Source organism: Ptychodera flava, chromosome 14, assembly GCF_041260155.1.
Source record: "Ptychodera flava strain L36383 chromosome 14, AS_Pfla_20210202, whole genome shotgun sequence".
Lineage (NCBI taxonomy): Eukaryota > Metazoa > Hemichordata > Enteropneusta > Ptychoderidae > Ptychodera > Ptychodera flava.
This window is the reverse complement of record NC_091941.1, coordinates 20,850,747-20,872,541: the sequence shown is the minus strand read 5'-3', so window position 1 is coordinate 20,872,541 and position 21,795 is coordinate 20,850,747. Positions and strand designations below refer to the sequence as shown.

The window sequence follows — 21,795 nt, the reverse complement described above, 5'->3', positions numbered from 1 at the left end:
AACTCTCTTATCATGTTTTCAGTTGACAACATAAGTAGGGGGTTTACAAGAAACTGCTTTCTTTTGGAAGCAAAGCAGTACCTGTGTCTGACTTAATTCCAGTTTTAAAAAAATTAAGCCCTGTCTTCGTTCTGAAAACAAAACATTCAATAATATTTTCACCCTCCAATTTCTTCCAAGCCCTCGCCCCGCCCTCAATCTGCCCAGTCCATTGGCAGTAATACCTGTTTCGATCCTTTGCGCTCATTACACGAGTTTGTTTGTTCTACAGGCGTCTAATTAGCCCGGATGTCGTTATAACAGGCCTCCTTCGATTTCTGGTGTCCGATTCGCCAGGCTATTGACCCACACGCCTAGTTAGATGGTAACCTCTCGCAGAGGCGGCGATAAATCTGACAGGGCATGAGTATTCATCACCATGTTGCTGGTGATCCCGAGGGCTCTGTTAGCGCGGGACAATAAACAACGCACGTCGCACGCCGTCTTATGAGAGAAATATTTTATTACAATAATGTACAATTAAACCTCGGAAGTATGACAAAAACTAGAAGCGATATATTAATAAATAAACGGCCATTTCGGCTGGTTGAAAACTGAATGACGGGTTGTAAATCATACACAACAGCTTTTCTCATCGTGTACACAGTGGAAAGTGGCTACATAGTGACGGTAAAAATTCTACAAAAACCTATAAGAAATGGATGGAGTAGGGCAGTTTCTGTGAAAGGAGAACATACAGGATAATCATACTTTACAAATTAAAGAAAAGATCTGGACTGTGTGTTTTCATTCTTAAAATGGGGGCCCTTGTATCGTCAGAAAAAAAAAATATTCTCAGCTGCTGGCACCGCTAATTACGTTATCGATTTTCTATCCCGCTTCTCATTAATATTCATAAATTTTATGATCTCCTGCATGTTTCTCAGCTTTTCACAAGGTCCATTCCATACATAATACAATAGCCGCGATCCACGAAAAGAGGTTTGATCCGGCTGGGTCTTCCCCCGCACGGGGATGTGACTGCTTATCGGCGTTGTGTTGTTGACGATAAAATAACATCAGGGAGTACCTTTAGGCGCATTCTTCCATTTAAAACTACTTTCCATATTAGTGAGTCAGCTCCGCTGGGAAGAGGACTCCGCATTGTGCAGTCACAATGAACACGTTGACAAAATTGTAGTGCTGAGTTGATGGGTATTCATCGTGCATTACATATATTAACTTATATATATATATATATATATATATATATATATATATATATATATATATATATATATATATATATATATATATATATATATATGTATATGTATATGTATATATATATATATATATATATATATATATATATATATATATATATATATATATATATATATATATATATATATATATATATATATATATATGAGAAAAAGAATATCATTGGGCAGTGCAGTAATGTCAATGCATGGCACATCGTGTGCTTATGAACTGATCATCCGGACCACAATGTGATTCACTTTCTTACCTGAAAGGGCATGTACTAAATGGACAGTTGCAATACTTATGTACACTTTGGCGTGATTTTTAAGTCAACGGGAGCTAATATGTGTGTTACATAACCTTTTGAATACGAGTCGAATATTTTTGACGTCTGGATGCTCCCTCGTAGATACCCCCGACGAGGGAAAGAGGATACGAGATATATGCTTATGCTTTATAGATATATATATATACACAGGGTCGTCCCTACTCCATACAAACGGAAAGGAGAAAATAACTATTCAAAAAGGAAAAAAAGCAAATGTTTGTAGACAGCGTCTAATCTCTATCGCAAATCCCGCACACGCACGATGCAGCCGATTTGAAGATATCCCGATAGGTTCGTCCATTAAGACACTGCAACGTGACGGCAACCTGTGGAGCAAAAAAAAAAAACGAGCGAGGAATGAAAATCAGAGAGAAAGAAAGATTAGGGAAAATGAGGAAGAATATCAATAGCGACGCGTGGTTTCCGGGGGTGAAGCGCCACAAATGATGCGGCTTCCGCCAGCACCGACAGATTTTTTTTTTTTTTAACCCGAACGAAATCTCTAGTCTCGGCGAAAGAACTTTGGCAGAGAGGTTACTGTCAAAGGGCCGTTCGCGTGTGTCGGTACCGGGTGTAATTGTTTCTTAATACGGGACAAAGGACAAGTCACATTTGAGGCGAAAATTTAATCAGCGGAGGGCAAATTGGTTGATGGCGAAGGGAAATGGATATATGCTACTGGTCTTACGCACACGCCGATTGAATGACGTCACGTCTTAGAAACCAAATCGCTGCTGATGGGATTAAAAGTAACATACGCGCCTGATTGAACTTTGTCATGCAAGACTCTCACTTTACCGTATAATAAAAGTGCGACATGAATTAGTTACGGCGAAGAAAACGTTTCATTGATACCATATGGGTTAATCCTACCGACAGGGACACATTCAGTGTGAAACATTAAAGGCACAAGCTCGTTCTTGCGAGACTGGGGAATACTGGACTCGTACCGGGCAGTTTTACAAAGCATTATATTCCTAGGGAATCCAGATATTCCACGAAGCAATGCGAGGACCACCCTGAGAACATCTCAACTGAGCTTCAAACATCGGAATGAAGCACTCGCTATGTTGTGGTTTACACTCGCGTTACAGTGTGTAGATTTAGCTCAGCCATTACTTTAGTTCACTTTTGAGCATCGCCATCAATCCAAAAAGTGTGATCCCCTTAACCCTTTCACCACCATGGTTTGTCCCAAATCCATTGTTTTCTATGGTAAAGTTGGACCTGTATACAGGGAACTGGGGGTGAAAGGGTTAAGGTGGAATGCGCCTTGGCGACAGATATTCGGACTCTCAAACTTTACCAATAAGCTTTTGGTCTACGACTTGTTGGGGACTTATTTTGAAGATCATAGGGTGATGAATGTTTTCACTGGCTTATTTTTGTGATATCGAAAATTTCATTTTCCCCACACAGATTACACCAAGATGGCGGCCATTTTGAATTTCAGCTGACTGTAACGTACAGTTTGAGTAATTTGTTTCTCTGTTGCAAAAGTTTGCACGGTGACTCCCGATTTTTATTCTTTATTTCGAAAGGGAATGGTTTAAAGTTTGCTAGAGAAAAGTTTGAGCAAAAAGTTTAAATCCTTCAAATTCGGGGGCATACTACATTGAAGGGACAAAGTCGGCCATTTTTCATGAATTTTGTTTGCTGCAAGATACTACTTATATTGTTTGACATTTTGAAAGATACTGAATAAATGGGGGGGGGGTGACCATGCATATATTCGACCCCGGTTTTAGACAAATTAAATGAAACCATCGCAAAAATGAATTAATGGTCATGACCATGAATTCATTTTCGCAATGGTTTCATGTATCGTGTCTAAAACCGGGGTCGAATATAAGCATGGTCAGCCATTCATTCAGTATCTTTCAACATGTCAAACAATATAAGTAGTATCTCGTATCAAACAAAATTCACGAAAAATGTCGACTTTGTCACTTTAATGGTATTGCTTCACGGATGGGGGCACGTGATATTGGCTCTGCTCTTTCTTGCTTATTTCAGTGGTAGGGTTCTAACGGTAGATTCGGTCGTTCAAGATTGATACTAAAAGTTTACCGAGTATTGAATTAAATGTTTTTAAGGCTTTCCTTTCTGTGGCATGCAGTAAACATTGTAACGGTAGGACGTAAACGAATCTTCTGAATATGTGTGTGGTTAAAGGTATACCGTCACCTGTTCCAATTTTGCCACAGTTACCATGGAAAGAGAAAATCTAACCAATCACAGATTTTAAGCGGGTGGCCGCTTTTTAAAAACAACGCCCTCACATGGGCATTTTGAATACCGTGGAACGCCCCTTTTGACCATATATGGGCAAATTTATATTACAGGTGACTGTATACCTTTTAACGTGCAACTTTCGGGTGTCGGGCGTTGAGTCCTTAAATATCTGCTTGTTTAGTGATTTTAGACTTGTATACAGTAATAACACAGTCAGTGTGCAAATGTGTGCACTTTTTCGTACATCTAATCTGAAAATGTTATCCATTGTTCCTTCGAACAAGAAATGTTATTAAGGTAGAATGCGCCTCGGTCACAGATATTTGGAGTCTAAAACTTTACAATTCTTTTCTGATCTAGCACTTGTGGGGGTTCATTTTAAAGCTTTTGGCTTGAGAAAACTTTTAACCGTCTTAGTTTTTCGCAGAATCGAAAATATTTTTTTCTCCATAGAGTTCACACAGGGATGGCGGCCATTTTGATTTTTTAAATATCGGTAAATCTTGGGAAATTTGTTTCTCTGGTACCAAAATTTGCCCGGTGACCCTCGACCTTTATTGTTGACTTTGATAGAGAATGGTTGCAATATTCCTTGAGGAAAGTTTTAGCAAAAGTTTAAGTCTTTTACTTTCGAAGCGCATACTACCTTAATACTTTCAAGGTCTCTTCATTTGATACACAGTTGCATGTCGCTGTCCTCGAGTGAGGTAATGTAAGTGAATGTGCAAAAACTGTCCGAAGGAATGTACATGTCTGGAGAAAGAGATCGCATTTTATAGCACTTACATCGTGCGTTCGTTCAATCGTACAACATGAGCCTTTGGCTGTAAAAACGTGGGTTCCTCCGGACGCTTCGAGAGTCTCTGGAGATGATAGATAAGAATAGGAAGTACAATATCCGCGGCATGCGTTCATTCTAACTTGCTCCTCGTGGCATTCTGGAACCCGCACTTTTTTGACGTAGCCTGTTGACGAAAAAAATCACTTGAAATGAAATATATAACCGTTATAACCGTATGTGTAACCGTATGTGCTCATGAATGAATGCATGTATGTATGTATGTATGTATGTATGTATGTAACATGTATGTATGTATGTATGTATGTATGTATGTATGTATGTATGTATGTATGTATGTATGTATGTATGTATGTATGTATGTATGTATGTATGTATGGATGGATGGATGGATGGATGGATGGATGGATGGATGGATGGATGGATGGATGGATGGATGGATGGATGGATGGATGGATGGATGGATGGATGGATGGATGGATGGATGTATGTATGTATGTATGTATGTATGTATGTATGTATGTATGCATGCATGCATGCATGCATGTATGTATGTATGTATGTATGTATGTATGTATGGTATATCATATATAAATATATATGAATACATATATATGTATGTATGTATATATAATATATCATATATGAATATATATGAATATATATACTATATATAGTACTAGCAATTAATGTTTATTAAGGCTTTGCATGTTGCTATATATGAATGAATGAATGAATGAATGAATGAATGAGAATGAGAGAGAGAGAGAGAGAGAGAGAGAGAGAGAGAGAGAGAGAGAGAGAGAGAGAGAGAGAGAGAGAGAGAGGTAACAAGTAACACACACTCATTCAAGCCCTACTGGTATGAACTTTTGATGTGATTTCCAACACTCTTGTATTTGTTTGTCGTCCACAAATAAATTGTAGCCCGGACAAGAATCCATTTGTCAAAAATAACATTTAACATATTCCGTACAATGCGTTTTGTTTAAATAGCTTTGTATTTCAACACACTGTAGGATGATGACGAGGCAAAGACATGTACACTTTTGTGTGTGTGCGCGTGTGTCTCTTTTTTTTTATAAAAATGATAATATTAGAATTGGTGAAAGCTTATGTCGCTTGAAAATAAGAACCATGATTTTTGTACGCCTTGGTAGAAAATTAACAGTCGTCGAGAGGAACATAGAATATTCAAACCACTGTTATAGTGTCTGTGTCAAAAACTGAGCAGGTCCATCATGAGTATTTTTGTGTGTGATAATTTAAGATTCGATTCATTTAGATTGGGTTCAACATTTCCAGTGACTCTTGCGGTTTTTTTTGCTCGATATCAGCGTTTTCACTTTTAACACTGTCTTTAGTCCTTGCATGGTCCTCGTTTTATCGCTGCCCATGTCGAACTGAAATGTGGAAACGCGATCGCACTTTGTGGTTTTTAGGATGACGGCGATTGCAGAAAAGGTTACCAAGGGGGCAAGCCCGCGCAATGCGTTAGTGTCAATAATGAGGGATTTTGCGATAGTTTACCCTACGGTGCGTCGCGTGTGAATGGTTTAGTGTTGTCGAAGAGGACAAGTCGCTCCTGTTGAGCTGTACTTGTTTTCGCCGGTAAAACCTGCACTTTGGGATTTCTAGAGCGATAAGCACGAATTGCCTACAAGCAAAAAGCGTGAAAAGTGTTCAGTTTGAAGGAGGGAGTCGGTGTCTTTAGACACACGGCTGTAGTAACACGAATACCTTATACGGGCCGACTGTGTGCAGTGCTCTACACACGCGCTACTCTAGTCTCTTGCTGGAAAAGCGAATGGAAAGGGTTCAAGTTAAGGCGGTGTCAAAGGTCAAACGAAGAAGAAGGTTCGGCGGCGGTGACGTGCGAATTGAAACTTGTCAGAAACACGCTCGCTGGCATTTTCCTGTTCATTTTATTCAATGCCCAAATTGATTTAAGACATAAGAGGGGACGCCTTTAAGCAGAAAAATACTTAATGCTTGCTCCTTCGATGTGTCTTCAAGCATAACTTTGTGACCATATATCAAGGTATTAGTCTCTTACTAAAATGGCATGGATTGGGGATTTTAGCTATTCTCGGCGAGTGAACTCCAGACAGTACAACGTGCGTCCCATGGGAACTCTAATTGTCGAGAAAAAAATGCTATTAAAAATGAATCAAGTATTTGCGTGTACTGCACCAACTTAACATTTGCAAGACTTCGAGTCGTTAAGTTGGATCCTTACAAAAACGGTTGCTTAAAATGCCCCTAGTTTCCGGGATCGATACCTAAAGACTGGGGAAAAAAGGGTGCATATGCTCGTGTGTAGCGTCTTCTCCGTTTTATTCCGCGTCAAGAGTCAATGTACACGACACCACACTCATCGCGCCGGGCTATAACTACCCTCTCCCCTCTCTAAACACTTGACCAGGGATTTCCGTCTATTTCGCATCACCGATACTACTGGAGCCGTGGAGTGTTTCTAATGCATGCACTCCACCGCGCCTCGGGTCAAGTTTTCACACTTCTAAAGTAATAGCCACTTTTTTGTGAATAGGCTAATTCGCTCCTAGGATGCCGATTTTTTTAACGTTGAGAGCGTTCGGCAACTCCCAGCGGCTAAGTGTCGATCGATGCCGCGGGGCGGGTCGGTGTTTTCAAGACTGTATCTCCTTCCTGTAACAAATATCAAGATTGCCAATGAAACTATACTCACCTACAAGATGGCAGCCCGGCTGTTGCCAGTAAGGGACGGGTTGACATTCTATTCTCCATATTAATACAGATAAAATGAAGATTATCGTTAATCCAACGATTTCTTGAATTTTCATTCTAGTGATATCTACCTAAACGCAAACCTTGGCCCGTTTTCCTCGTCTTCGCTAGAGAGAGAGAGAGAGAGAGAGAGAGAGAGAGAGAGAGAGAGAGAGAGAGAGAGAGAGAGAGAGAGAGAAAGTAAACAAATAATGGTTAAAAAAGGAGCGACATCACTGTAATATTATCGATGTTTCTCATACAGATAAGCCGGTAATTTCAACCTTTATAAACCTGTGTATAGAAGAAGCTGGAGTAATTTGTTCGCCTTTGGTTTGTGTTAGGGAGACTGAACAGGAGTCTTCTACGAGTATTTAAGTTTTCTGAGACGCTATTGTTAGAGATATTAGCGAAATCCTATGTGTTGACGGCGCTTACTGTAGGCGCATGCATTTTCTCTAATTGAAAAAAATCGGCTATGCAAGAAGTAGCGTTGTGATTGCCCCATGGAAATCTATCCGTAATTAGACCTAAACTATGTTTTTCTGTGCCTTTTTGTATCGGGACTTTGGTGACAAAATGTCAAAGGTCGCCTCTCTACTTTGTTGCTACTTTCACCGCGGAGGTGCGAAGTGACGTATATCAGCCATCAACGAGAAGGGGAAAAGAATGACCAATTTGCACGTTACACGCTTTTTCCCTCTTTAAAAAAATGAATTATTAAAAAAGCGACCACGCAACACATGCGAGGAGGGAAATGGGGACTTACAAAAGAAACCTCTGCTGACGTAACAGCTGACGTAACGTTATTGGCGCAGGGCTCGGGTGACGTTAAAAAGCGATCGCGTGACGTATGCAGGGATGAAATTCAATGGATGTGGACAGTTTTGAACATGGTTTACCAAGTGGAACTGCGGCGCAGATAAAGGGGTATATTTTGAGAGCAAGACAGGAACATACACATTCCTTAAAAAAAAAATTATGCGATGTTGCAACACAACGTGTATACGTACAATCTGTAAAATTCTTCCTGGTAGAACGGTGCCTTCACTCTAGCGACAAAATTCTCGGAATAAATCGCCACTTAGGTATTCCCATATAATATATGTCGTAGGACGATTTCATACACCTACGCAAACAGAAAAAAAAATATTGCGTCAAACGCCTGATTTTGGAATTGAAATCCTCGCTCTTCCGCGGATAACAGTCACGTGATACCGTCGACTTGTGAGCCGAGTAAACTATAGCAGTGCAAATATTGAACGATCACTTTGAAAGACAACCATTCAAGCGTACTGTAAATAAGTCGTTGAAGGGCGGGAATTTCACGACACTCCGTACGCGAGAGGTGCGGCCGGTGTTTATGACACGTCGCCGACTAGAGAAGCCATGATTTCTGCTTGCTTGGCAGGAGTCAGTGTTGTCACGTTGACGACGATGTTACCATTGCAGAAACTTCCCAGGGCGTATTAAAGGCCTTATCGTTCGACGGGGCAATTATTCATAAGCTAGGGCAAACATTGTGATCGAAAGCGGAGAAGCCATCATCTATAGCACAATATTGATAGCGTTTATTAATGATGAAATAACACGTACGCGTTTAAGGCACCCTCCGGATTTCATTTCGTGATTTTTGTTTGCTATTTGAAAAGGGGGAAATGAAGTGAAAAAAAATATAGAGTTCAGCGCCTAGGGATTAACTTTGAGTAGGCATCTATCACGGTGTTTCTTGTGAAAGAAGACGTCTTGAACTCGTACAGGGAATGAAAACATGATATAATGCCATTAGAGGTTTAAAACATGGTTTGCGGGCTTTAGATATCTCGTCAAGAGGCGTTGAGATCGTTGTCACACAGAATGGGCACACTTTCGAATCCCCCATCATTCGCAATGAGCTGTTTGTGATCACGGCATTTTGCAGCACAGCATCAAACTGTGTATGGTCGGGAAGGGGGGCCCACGAAAGTCGGGGATACGATGTTGAAAGGAGATGAACGTCAATTTCGTACATCGACTGTCTTCGAATTTTAAATTCTGTGCTCGCGTGAGAATAATGCGTTTTCTATCTCGCAGATCTAGTGTGTACACCAACATGAAGGTTGAACATACAGGTATAATCGAAGACACGTGTTGACGTCCCCCTTGTCCTATCAACTGCATGGCTACACAGAGACACTAGAATGATACGCTTACAAGTCGTATTGTTTTAAATCTCAGTCACGAGTGGTTTACTGATAGACAAGTGTTCCGACGGACTTTGTAATAGTTCTTAAATATCAAGGGGCGTGATGTTTTCAACCTTTCTTCTTGTGTAACTCGAAGGAAGACGTGTTAACTTCAGATGTACATTTCATAACTATCATCACGTGGTAACACGACCAGCGAGCGTGCTCTTTCATGCAAAACATTTTTTTTACTTCGGTATTGTTTTTACAGTCTTGCAGATTTGTCACTTCAGTCACGTCACGATGGGTATCATTTCAAATGTCTCGACGTTCACTTGCAATGGTACACTTCAGAACGTCTTTTATTAAAGCTCCAGTCACAAACTTTTGATAATATGTTTCTTGCTCCGTTGATCAACTACCTGATCTTTATGTACTTCATTAATTATGGTAATTGAAACGTCATTTTTAGCTCACTTGTTCACACATGTAAGCTAGTATCGCAGCGATATCTGTCTGTCTGTCTGTCTGTCTGTCTGTCTGTGTGCCTGTGTGTGTCTGTGTGTCTGTCCGTCTGTCTTTTGGCGCAACTTTTCAAGAACGGCTTATCGGATCAGAATCAAATCTTTTACATGAATTCTGTTTAAAAATGGCAAGAAATGATAAGTTTCTGGTGGATCTGGCTTGCAAATTTCATGCTCATTTGCATAATTAATGATTTAAAAAAAAATGTCATACATTGAGATTTGCTTCAAATGTTGATCACACCGGGATTTATCCGCCATGAAAGACATAAATGGGTAACAGGAAAGTTAATTGCCGATTTGCATATTTAACTAACTTTTCCAATTAGGGACATAAGACTGGAAGGACTCAAGAAAGTTCAGGAAACTTGTTTGGTATATTAATGAGAAAATTATATTGTATTAATGAAAGATATTTTTCTTTTTAATGTCAGCTAATTTATAATTTGCATAACTAATGAGCTTTCACAGTTTGGCGTATATAGCTTAAAGGACTTGACCAAAGGCAATTACTCTTGTTATATCAAGTGATAATACAATGACAGCAATAAAAAATTAGCATTTTTATTTCAGCTAATTACATATTTGTATACTAAACGACCTTTGGAATTAATGTGTGGTGAATATTGTTCATGATGTTGATCATATTATACTTTCAATGAAGTTGCAAATATGTGCCAAAGTTTAAATTTACAGATAACTGCAATATGTACTGAAACACGTGAGCATTTTCAGTTCATATCTGATTGTATCTTGTAAACACGGTGCATTTTGTTAACGTGGGAATTCAGATCATGTCCAGGCAGGAATTCTGAACTTCTTTTAAATACGACAACACACAGGCGAATATGTAAGCTTTGTTGACGACTTGGAGCCGACTACTTATTCTTATTTCCTAGTACTACAAGGAATAGACCAAGAAACAAGGTTGATACCTGCACCAAAATACGAAAAGAAAAACTGTATGGAGTCGCAGTTACTGGATCTTAAGGAATTTAAATCCTCATTTATTATTCATTCATTCGTTCGTTCATTCATTCATATACTCATTCATTCACTCACCCATTCACTCACTCACTCATTTACTCACACACACATTCATTCATTTATCGATTTATTCATTCGCCAATCAAACTATTCATTCATACATACAACCGTCACTCTGTTTATTGTAACCAAAATGTTGCCACCTTTCAAGCCCCATGACCATTTAATCATCCCGTCCTGGTTTGTACCTTTCTCCCACAAATGCCCTCGCTCTGTACAAATTAAAACACCTTGAAAAGGTGCAACAATGTCCCAGTTCGTGCTCATGACAACCCTTTTTGCCACTACAATATCAATAGATTTTACAGAAAGTTTACGGGGATCTGGACCGGCAGGATGCAACAGATCAGCCTATTCACTCATTCCCCGGTCAACAATATGATGCTGTCGATCGCGAATCCTGCCAGAAATCGAGAATAGAAGATCGGTATAACTGAAGGAACGAGCAATACGCTACGTTTCTTATTCTACTTTCGTGGCCCGCGGTAATGAGTTTTTTAGTCTTCCGCAGATCAAAACTCCTGATAGTATTGGCGATGAAAGATTTTCAACCGCGCCATTATTACTTCTAAACTCCGTAGACGCCACTACATTACAAATTGTTTTCTTCCACCACTTAACATGGGCAGCGCACATAACCGGCAGTATATTAGCCTCCACCTGCCGATTCCCACTAACAAACACTCGCCGAAGTCTACTACAGCGACCTGTCCGTCGCAATCCATGAGTGTACTGGGGGATTTGCGAGTGGCAAATTAATGTAATGTTGACAGACACCGCCGGGGAAAGGAAATTATCTGATCATACAGACTAGGTTAATCTGAAGACGGTTTTCTTTGGCTATTAACGAATGGATTGATCTGCCGAGTCAGTACGCAATGGGGGTCGAATTTCACACAGTATAAAATCTTCGTAATTTAGGGGTTGGGGAAAATACAAGCTTAAAAATTCTAACACCGCAACCTGCCGTGCCATATATGTGTGTATATATATATATATAAATATATATATATATATATATATATATATATATATATATATATATTTTATTTATTTATTTATTTAAAAACTATCTACTGTTGATTGACCAATCAGAGTGCTCAATTCAGGGTGTTTTATTTACCCGTAAAGCCTTGGTCACCAAATTCCAGAAACGAATGACAGCGCCAGAGTAAAGTACTGTCCAATCAAAAGTGAACATGTCATATTCTGTAGACATCTGGTACGTTTTAATATTCAAATTTGGTAACACAGCCGAAACCAGCTTCAACACAAAATCTGCTGTGCCCTAGGGCATTTATATAATGTGCCCTAGGGCATTTATAGGATGTTCCATTACATTGGAAGGCTATTTCACAAATAAAAGTTTTAATTCATATCCTAAACATGTTACATTGACAAAGGGGACGGTTGACGTAAACACATTGAAAACGAAAATATATCAGGTAGGGGCGATAGTTTTTAAGTCTGATAAAACCCTCGTACTCGGGCTCTTCTGGTATATGAAGTCCAACCCTACGATAAAATGTCTCGGCCTGCGGCCTCGACATTTTATCGTTGGGTTGGACTTTATATACCAGAAGAGCCCGAGTACGAGGGCTTTATCCTATACATATATATATGTATATATATATATATATATATATTATATATATATATATATATATATATTATATATATATATATATACATATACATAGAGAGAGAGCTGTCTGTCTGTCTGTCTCTATCTGTCTGTCAGTCTGATATGTGTGTCTCTGTGAGATTTAATTGCCCTTATATTTGTGTATGTATGTACCTATTTAAGTAACATAAGGGTATTTTTTCCCCATTGAGGAGGTTCCATCGGAAAGGGAGCATTCGTTTTTTTACGGGGAGGGGGTCCGAGTGAAACTTAAGCGACAAATTAAATTTAAAAAGCGACCCCCTCCAAATTAAATTTCTAAAATTTGACTCCCCACTCAATTTCATCAATTGTAAAATGTGACCCAAAAAACTCCCAAAATTCATCAGATTTGATTCATTAACCCTTCGCACCCGACGGCCCTGGAGTGAAAAATTGGGCCTTCAAAAGCGTTTTCCAGAAAAAGAGTGACCGTCCCGCATTTTCATGCACAAACAACAGCGACCCTCCCCCAGATGTCACAGTTCGTATCAATAATGTCTTAATTGACATATAATTTCTCATTTGACCTTTTAGCTTTCGAAGAGTCTTTTTTTAACTTGACAAATAATCACTTGGGTGAAATTCGAACATCATATTTCTTTTTCACATCTGTGCTTTCAAAAATTATATTCTCAACACTTATATCAATTGTCAAACATTTATAAAAGCACAGATTTAGTTAGTTTTATATTGTAAAAAAAATATTCATAGATTCCTTATAGACAACAATGTATAGTGAAGCAACTTTTGGGTGAAATTCCAAAATCAAATTTTTGTACACATGCTCCTGTATAACCACCCGAGTCTAATCAAGTACATCAATATCAATAATCAAGAGTCCATAAATACACGGTTTAGCTACTTTTTTACCCAAAGAATATTCACAGTTTCTTCATAGACTACAATGTATAGAGAATCAACATTTTTGGTGAAATTCCAAAATCAAAGTTCTTGCACACACATGCACTTGTAACCACCCATGTCTAATCAAGTACACTAATATCAATAATGGAGCGTCTATAGATACACAGATCCAGCTAGTTTTGTATTGAAAAAATCATTCATAGTTCCTTCATAGACTACAATGCATAGCGAATCAACATTTCAGTGAAATTCCAACATCAATTTTTTTGCCACAACTCCATACAAACCTTCGTAAATCTTGACACCCCAATCAATAATTATAAAATTTCACCCCTATAAAGTTTCGTAAAAAGTCAACCCCCAATTTCCACCGACCCCCTCCCGTAAAAAACGAATGGTCCCTAAGAGTAGTGGAAGGTTACAGTACTTGTCAAAACGGTGTGTAACAGTAAAGTTCTCAATGATCAGTCATTGTTGGAAGTGTTATTGTTTTTTAACTCGAGTATTAACCACAAAAAAGCGGGTAAATATCAACAGAACATAGCCATAGTCTTTTTTACTGAAAATATTTTGGCCTTATAGTAAGAAACTCCGTCTCTGGCTCTGTCTCTTTCAGTCTCTGTCTGTGTGTCTGTTTATATGTCTGTCTGTGTGACTGCCTGCCTGCCTGCCTGTCTGTCTGTCTGTCTGTCTGTCTGTCTGTCTGTCTCTCTGTCTGTCTCTCTCTCTCTCTCTCTCTCTCTCTCTCTCTCTCTCTCTCTCTTCTCTCTCTCTCTCTCTCTCTCTCTCTCTCTCTCTCTCTCTCTCTCTCTCTCTCTCTCTCCCCCTCCAGATAAGTTGTAGGTGTGCAAATATATACATACACATGGTACTTACTTATTCATCTACATAAATAATGCATTTATAATATACTGTACTTCATGAATGTATGTGCACAGGCCTTCACATTTAATTTATAAGTGGCCATAGTTCCTAAATTTCTAAAATTTAACGTATATCAAAGTATGTGTAAATCTAGCTCTTATCCCCTGGTTGTGAAGAATTAGCCGAGTGCAAGATGGCCGAGAACGAGTTACGTCATCTTCGAAATAACAAATGAGTGGATATTACTCAAACACCTTAAGACATGAATGTAGCTGAACATGAATTTCCAAATGATTGTAATATATTCGTCTACCAACTTCACTGAACCCTGCGTTGAAATGATGACATTTGCTGTCCGTTTTAATATAATTGCTATAAAACAGGTTTAAGTGTCGACTGCTTGGCATCGAATATATTTTTTAACAGTGAGCTGGTTGTACATTACTCGGAAATGTTCGCGAAAGACAGAGTACGATACCTCAATCACGCGGACAGGCAGAACAAACATGTACAAATAGACAGTAACGGGAGCCAATACGATGACTGCACACGGGAGCCAAAAATGGTAACGACCCTCTAGTAACGGCTTTTCTGGTTCAGCAAGAGCGATCTTTATGGGACATCGACGACAAGTTGATCGTTATCGTGTGAAGGTATTTTTTATTCTCACTGTGTTATTGGAATTATTCAGGTGAACGAATCTTTATTTTTAAAATTTTGTATGTTTCGTCCATTACTCAGAAATAATCAGTTTGTCGGATTTTTATCGTGTTGGACGTACAGAGCGATTATGGTACGTCACTATGGGAGCTCGTCCCCACGGGAAGCTATTTTATTTACGTGGTTATGGACGCTTAACCTTGGCGTTGACAGCTTTCTGATTGTAGATTAGGATGTGCGTGTGAATGGGTGCCATCTATAGAGCAGAGTTAATGTCCCGAGAATGGAACTCCCTTCCCAATCGGCAACGCGACAGAACGTTAACTTGGCGCAATTGCGCACTTTAAAAGATGCCTTGAATAACAAGAGGAACGAGTAAATGCAACTGCAAAACGACAGAGCTGTTCCGGACCGGCTACAATTCTCTCTCTCTCTCTCTCTCTCTCTCTCTCTCTCTCTCTCTCTCTCTCTCTCTGTTTGTCAGTTCGTCTCGATATCTCTGTTGTTTCCTCGTTCTCCGAGAACTGCACAGGGCTTTTTCCTGAGATCTACTATCCGACGATTAATTTAAGTCCAGTGGGAATACACCACGTTGACAGCTACTGTGTAAGTAATAACAGAAGATGACGGTGCCAGAATTAAGAGTAACGAATCATCCAACAAACAGCTGAAGACGACTTATCAGTGTCATCTTTAATTAATGGATGGCCATGCCACAAGTCTATTACATTAGCACCATTGCTTGAACGTTATTGCTATCCGTGCTTGTCGTCTTCCCGTGCTGGATTATTCTTGGCTGTACCTAAATTAGCCTTGATACGAGATTAAGTGTCCGGAAAACTAACTCTCTCTCTCTCTCTCTCTCTCTCTCTCTCTCTCTCTCTCTCTCTCTCTCTCTCTCTCTCTCTCTCTCTCTCTCTCGTTGAGTACATGATATATGTATGTATGTATGTATGTATGTATGTATGTATGTATGTATGTATGTATGTATGTATGTATGTATGTATGTATGTATGTATGTATGTATGTATGTATGTATGTATGTATGTATGTGGATGGATGGATGAATGGATGAATGGATGAATGGATGGATGGATGGATTGATTGAGGTAGGTAGGTAGGTAGGTAGGTTGGTTTGAGATAAGTTAGAAGCTAGACTATTAGTTAAATGGGTAGGTAGTTATGTCGGTGATTGAATGGTATGCAAAAGTCGAACATACACAAAGGCAATTCTTAAAGCACCTGATCAATACGCTATGATGATTACAGTGCAAGTGCATTGTTAAGATATTTGAATAATAATATCATGTCAAAGGTCAAAAACGCAGACATAAAGTTGACTTAAAATGCAAGTAGGCATGGACGATATTCTCAGATGAGGTAGATTTACTTCAGCGGTGCAAACTTCGCCTTCAAAAGTCCTGGGGAGTGAAATCACTTTAAATTGCCTAAACCGAGACAGTCGAGTGTAAATGGAAATTATATTTTCCAGTGAGTCGACATACCAATAATGCCCGTTACTGAATCTGCATTCTCTATGTGCAAGCTGCGTGGACTGAACGCAGTTCATCACAGGAGTTTTCTAGTCTGTAGCTGCGATATAATCGTGTTCAAGCGAGGCACTGAGACATCGATCCTGATTAGCTGATGCTAACTCATGTATCCGAGCATGGGTTTTGAATATGAACCTGAATCAACACCTGATCACGTTTACATAATGAATGCGTCAATTACATTCCTCGGTGTGCGATGAACTTGATTTTCACGACCGAAAAAAAATCTCAGTCGCTATTTATCACACGTCAAGCGGTCGCCTGCAGGCGTTCATCACGACTCTTGCCTCCCCTGCGATCATCGAGTCTGCATCAACCTCCAAATCGCCGCAGTTAAAGACGAAACGCGAAATGGCTTTGGCTATCGGGCAGGGAGGTTTATGACGCGGAAGATGACATAAAATTTACCACAGAAATTAAAGAAAAACACACGGCCTAATTGGATCACTCTATCTTCGAGTGTGTGGGCTGCAGTTAATGTGTCCGACGTAACACCTCGCACCATTTCAAACGTTTTCATATCGATCATCCATCAGTTGTTTAATGCCAGGAACACTGTTAGCCGACAGAGAGGAGACAACGATCCCTTGCGACAGTTTCATTTTGTTTAGTGAATTTCTTACTTAATTATTGAAACGGTGCCTATCAGGAAAGTCAAGATTATTCTCTCGCAGCGATACAGTACGAGGCAAAACTTGGCGTGGATGAAATTCAAAATCAATCATTTACCCCAAGAATCGAAGTACATTAAGCAGTTTAAGTACACTTTTACGGTATTTGTTGAAGTCGATTCGGCGATGTCAATTTCTTTATAGGAAGGGAAATCTGAAGCACATAAATATATATATATATATATATATATATATATATATATATATATATATATATATATATATATATATATATATATATATATATATATATATAATATATACACACACACAAAGAGAAACAGTGAGTGACACAAGCCGAGCGTTCCAACTTTTTTTTCATAGTTCAAACACATGTAGACATACACATGCGTTCATTCATATACATACATAGATACATACATAGATACATACATAGATACATACAAACATACATACATACATACATACATACATACATACATACATACATACATACATACATACATGTTACATACATACATACATATTCATATATTTGCATTTAAATAGTCTTTTAACTGCATTTATTTTAGTATTGTGTCATAATGTTTCACTTGCATTTTTTTCATTGAAAAAAATACCATGCTTTGTTATTTGTTATGAATCTAGCGGAAAATAGCAGTTGTTTTCAGAAAAGAAAAGAAAAATTGGTATTTTCACCCCTTTTGATAATAATTATTCTCCGATAGGCGATCATTTGTAAACAGTATGTATTGATTATTCGTAAGTTTAGAAATGTCCCTGCCGAGTACAAAAAAAAGTACAGGAAGGTTCCATCTGACAGGTGACGAGATCAAAGCGAAAGAGATCATTTAAAGGTTCTCACTTTGGTGTTTTTCATCCATTTCGACGATTTATTTTTACGCCGATGTCAAAATCAACGCCGTCATTTCGTCCCCAGAGAATCTCGGTCGTTCCACTGCGGCGCCAATTACCGGGCTATTTTGAGCAGAGGACTCTTGCGCAGTTTCTTAGACGAGAAAAAAAAAGCAAGCCATCGTGCATAGCAAAAACAACCCTGTCACTTTCCGAAGGAGTCTCTATCGTGATACTGCTTGCTGATTTTTGATCTAGTTCGTGACGCCGATGAGTTTCTATTTCTGCTTGGTCGTTTGTGAGCATGTACTCGTTTGCGTTAATAAATCTAGGCTTCCAACCACGAAATGCCCATCTTTCATCATTTGCTTTTGATCGACGTTCTACTCAAAGTGAATATTACACAGGCAGGACGGCCAAGAAATGGACCAAATTGTTGCTTCCGCGGATCCGACGACCCCCTTTTCTTCCGCCCACTGCGCGATAAGATTTGATGGCGTCATAGTGTATTCAGATGTGTAAGTTCGAAAATGTCAGGCTAACATTAGTTACTTTTGGCGTACTTTGCTCAACGTTTTGAAAATAACCGGCAAACCTATTGATTTCATTTTTTTTCATAACTCAGAGCCGTAGGCTTACGATGATAAAAGTCCGGGTATTAATTCACATGATTCAGAGCATTCGTCAATTATCGTTATTAGGGTAAAAGATTATCCTTATTGGACGTGACAGAGCAAAGAAACATCGACAACAGGTCGCTCGCTCGTTCCCAAGGATTATGTCTATATCCAACAATGCATTTTTAATGGGAGTACGCAATCATATTCAGCCCTGAAGATGCAACGGACCAGAAATGAACATCAAAATCACAGCCACTCATGGTGTATATATTTATACCACCAAGAGGTTTTCCTTCTTCTTCTCCCATTAGGGATTCGGGTCTTGATTAATCCAAAACAGTGCATGCGATGCATTGAAATGCCCGTTTATAACATCCCCACGGAACGTCCTTTGTTGGCTATTCTGCAAACAATCGTTTACTCTGACGAAATATTACACAGCGGGAAAGTGATATGAAACACACGTCACAAGTTATTCAGCAGAGTCATTGAAGCAAAATACGCCCCAAGGACAGATATTTAGACTCAAAATTTTAACCATACTCTTTTGGCCACTTTAGCCACCTACATTTGTTGCATTTTTAAGTTCTCTGAGCGAGAAAAGTTTTCATCGTCCTAGTTTTTTCGAAAATCGAAAATTGATTTTACCCCATAGAGTTAACACACAGATGGTGGCCATTTTGAATTTCAAATATCGGTAATTTGTTTCTGTAGTAGCAAACTTTGCGCGATGACCCCCAATTTTTATTCTTGATTTTGAAAGAGAATAGTTGAAATTTTGCCAGAGGAAAATTTGAGCAAAAGTTTAAGTATTTTATTTTTAAGGCGTCAATTACCTTAAAGGTAGTGTGCTCCTTGAAATTAAAACATTTGAAATTCAAGATGGCCGCTATCCCTATGTTAATTCTATGGGGAAAAGTTAAATTTTCGATTTTCACGAAACACAGGATTGTAAAAACCTTATTTGCTCCACAATGAGTCCACATATGCAGTAGACCAGAAAAGTATCATCACAGTCGAGAGCTAATTCGACTACGGCAGAATAAGGTAGCTCTCGTCCAGCAGGGGCGTCAATATCGCTGTCGCGGACATTTCCTGACTGTTCGTAGGATTGGCAAATGAGCTGCACGTACGGGGATCAGTCCTGCCAGCGTAAATTAAGCACGTGTCCTCTGTGAAATTGGGTCGTAAAAGGTACGTTGCAGAAAGCAAAATAGTAACAAATCCAGTGAGCGAAGAAGGTTCAGGCGATAATGCGACCTTCGTGAGAGCATCTCGAGTCTGGTCTCAGTCATTGATATTCTGTGCGATGCAATCAATTAATGTAATGCTCTCTTTGTTGACTACATTAGGCTCTTTGGGTCACGACGGCAGCAGCAATTACCTTATTCTGAATGTCCATGTACGGGTGAAGCCGTAACAGGTAGCATGACATACTTTGTGATACTACTACATACATAGTAGATACATACATACATAGATAGATACATACATAGATACATACATACATACATACATACATACATACACACATATATACACACATACATACATACATACATACATACATACATACATACATACATACATACATACATACATACATACATACATACATACATACATACAGGCATAGCTGCATACAGACATACAGGCAGACATACAGACCTACTAGTGTATCATGTGTATACAGAGATACAAACAGATAGACATACAGACATATATACATACACACGTAATCATATATTCATGCTTACAAATGTATACACGCGGATTCGTAAAATGATTGCATGTGTCCGATTCTGTACCTCTCTTCCTTGGATTTAGTTATAGCAGTGATGGATATCTGACAAAGGCTCCTCAAGTCTCTCGATATTCTACTATAAAAAAGTGGACAGATGGCTCCCCGTATCGCCATTTCTGGTCCCCTAGTCAGACAATTTTTTTTTCAACAATTTAATACGTAGAAAGAGCTCCCATTGTCGAAGTACAACCTGCAATCTTAAAGTTAATGTCATTTTTCATTTATGAAAACTTCATAAAGGCCAGTATATAATGGACAAGTTGGTTCACTCGCGTGCAACGTCATCATGCAATTAAACTAATTTTCCAACACATTCAGACTTATGAACGGTTAATTTCTCTCTATGGCCGAATGTTGGGCAAAACGTCGGGGATGACCGATCTGGAACGCCCCTCCCTCTGCTGAACTCGCGCTTTGAAATCGAAATGTTCAGTATGAATGGCAGTAAGGAGTCGAATTAGCGGTGAAGTGTTCTACGAGTTAGCGCTATAAAATGGATAATGGAAAATTATGCCGCAAAGTTGAAAAGCTGGGTGCCGGCGTGGGCGTTTGCAACGGTCGCAGTTCAATGCAGAAGAAGATGACGACGACATATAAGAAAAAAATGCGACGGCGACGGCTATAGCGATAGCTCTTGTCCATCATGATCAGAGTTCTAAGGGTCCTGCGGAGCTGAAAGAAGACGACGCAAATAATTCCCACGACACCGACAACCGGCTGCCTCTCCTATTGGCCAGGTCTCACGACTCGTGGTTTCAATTAAAAAGACCAGTTGCCTACACGCTGTCGCGGTTATGAACCCCCTGCTAAAATTAACTCCGTGTAAGTGAACAAACGCCTCGCGGGAGGCGAAAGCTTGGCCACTCACTCGCTCCTCCCGAGTGTATTCAGTAGATCTCATTGAAATGTATCTTACATCTCACGTCATAGAAAACGTATTAACCTATTTTGTCGTGATGAAAGGTGACCCTTAGGCGAGGGTGATATATATATATATATATATATATATATATATATATATATATATATATATATATATATATATATATATATATATATATATATATATATATAAAATGTGCGCGCTCCCTCAAAGCTGTTGCGCAATTAGCTGTTCTCAACAACAGCTATTGCTACAGTCGTCGCCGGTGCAATTATCTGTTCCCATCAACAAGTAAGCGAT

The 21,795-nt window shown here is 39.1% G+C and overlaps 1 protein-coding gene across 2 annotated transcripts in view; it reads right to left on the bottom strand.

Annotated features, from left to right (window-relative positions):
• Window positions 1-484: 484 nt before the first annotated feature.
• Window positions 485-21,795, bottom strand: part of LOC139149710 (thyrostimulin alpha-2 subunit-like) — a 29,182-nt gene continuing 7,871 nt past the window's right edge. Inside the window, exons 3-6 of one of the 2 annotated variants that reach the window (XM_070721605.1) lie at window positions 8,372-8,487; window positions 7,321-7,486; window positions 4,598-4,776; window positions 485-1,902 (exon numbers count right to left, since the gene is read on the bottom strand). In XM_070721605.1, the coding sequence (XP_070577706.1) occupies window positions 1,807-1,902; window positions 4,598-4,776; window positions 7,321-7,435 (390 nt within the window). In that variant the 5' untranslated portion in view covers window positions 7,436-7,486; window positions 8,372-8,487 and the 3' untranslated portion in view covers window positions 485-1,806. The remainder of the gene's footprint in view (window positions 1,903-4,597; window positions 4,777-7,320; window positions 7,487-8,371; window positions 8,488-21,795) is intronic. The other variant, XM_070721604.1, reaches the window with a different exon arrangement.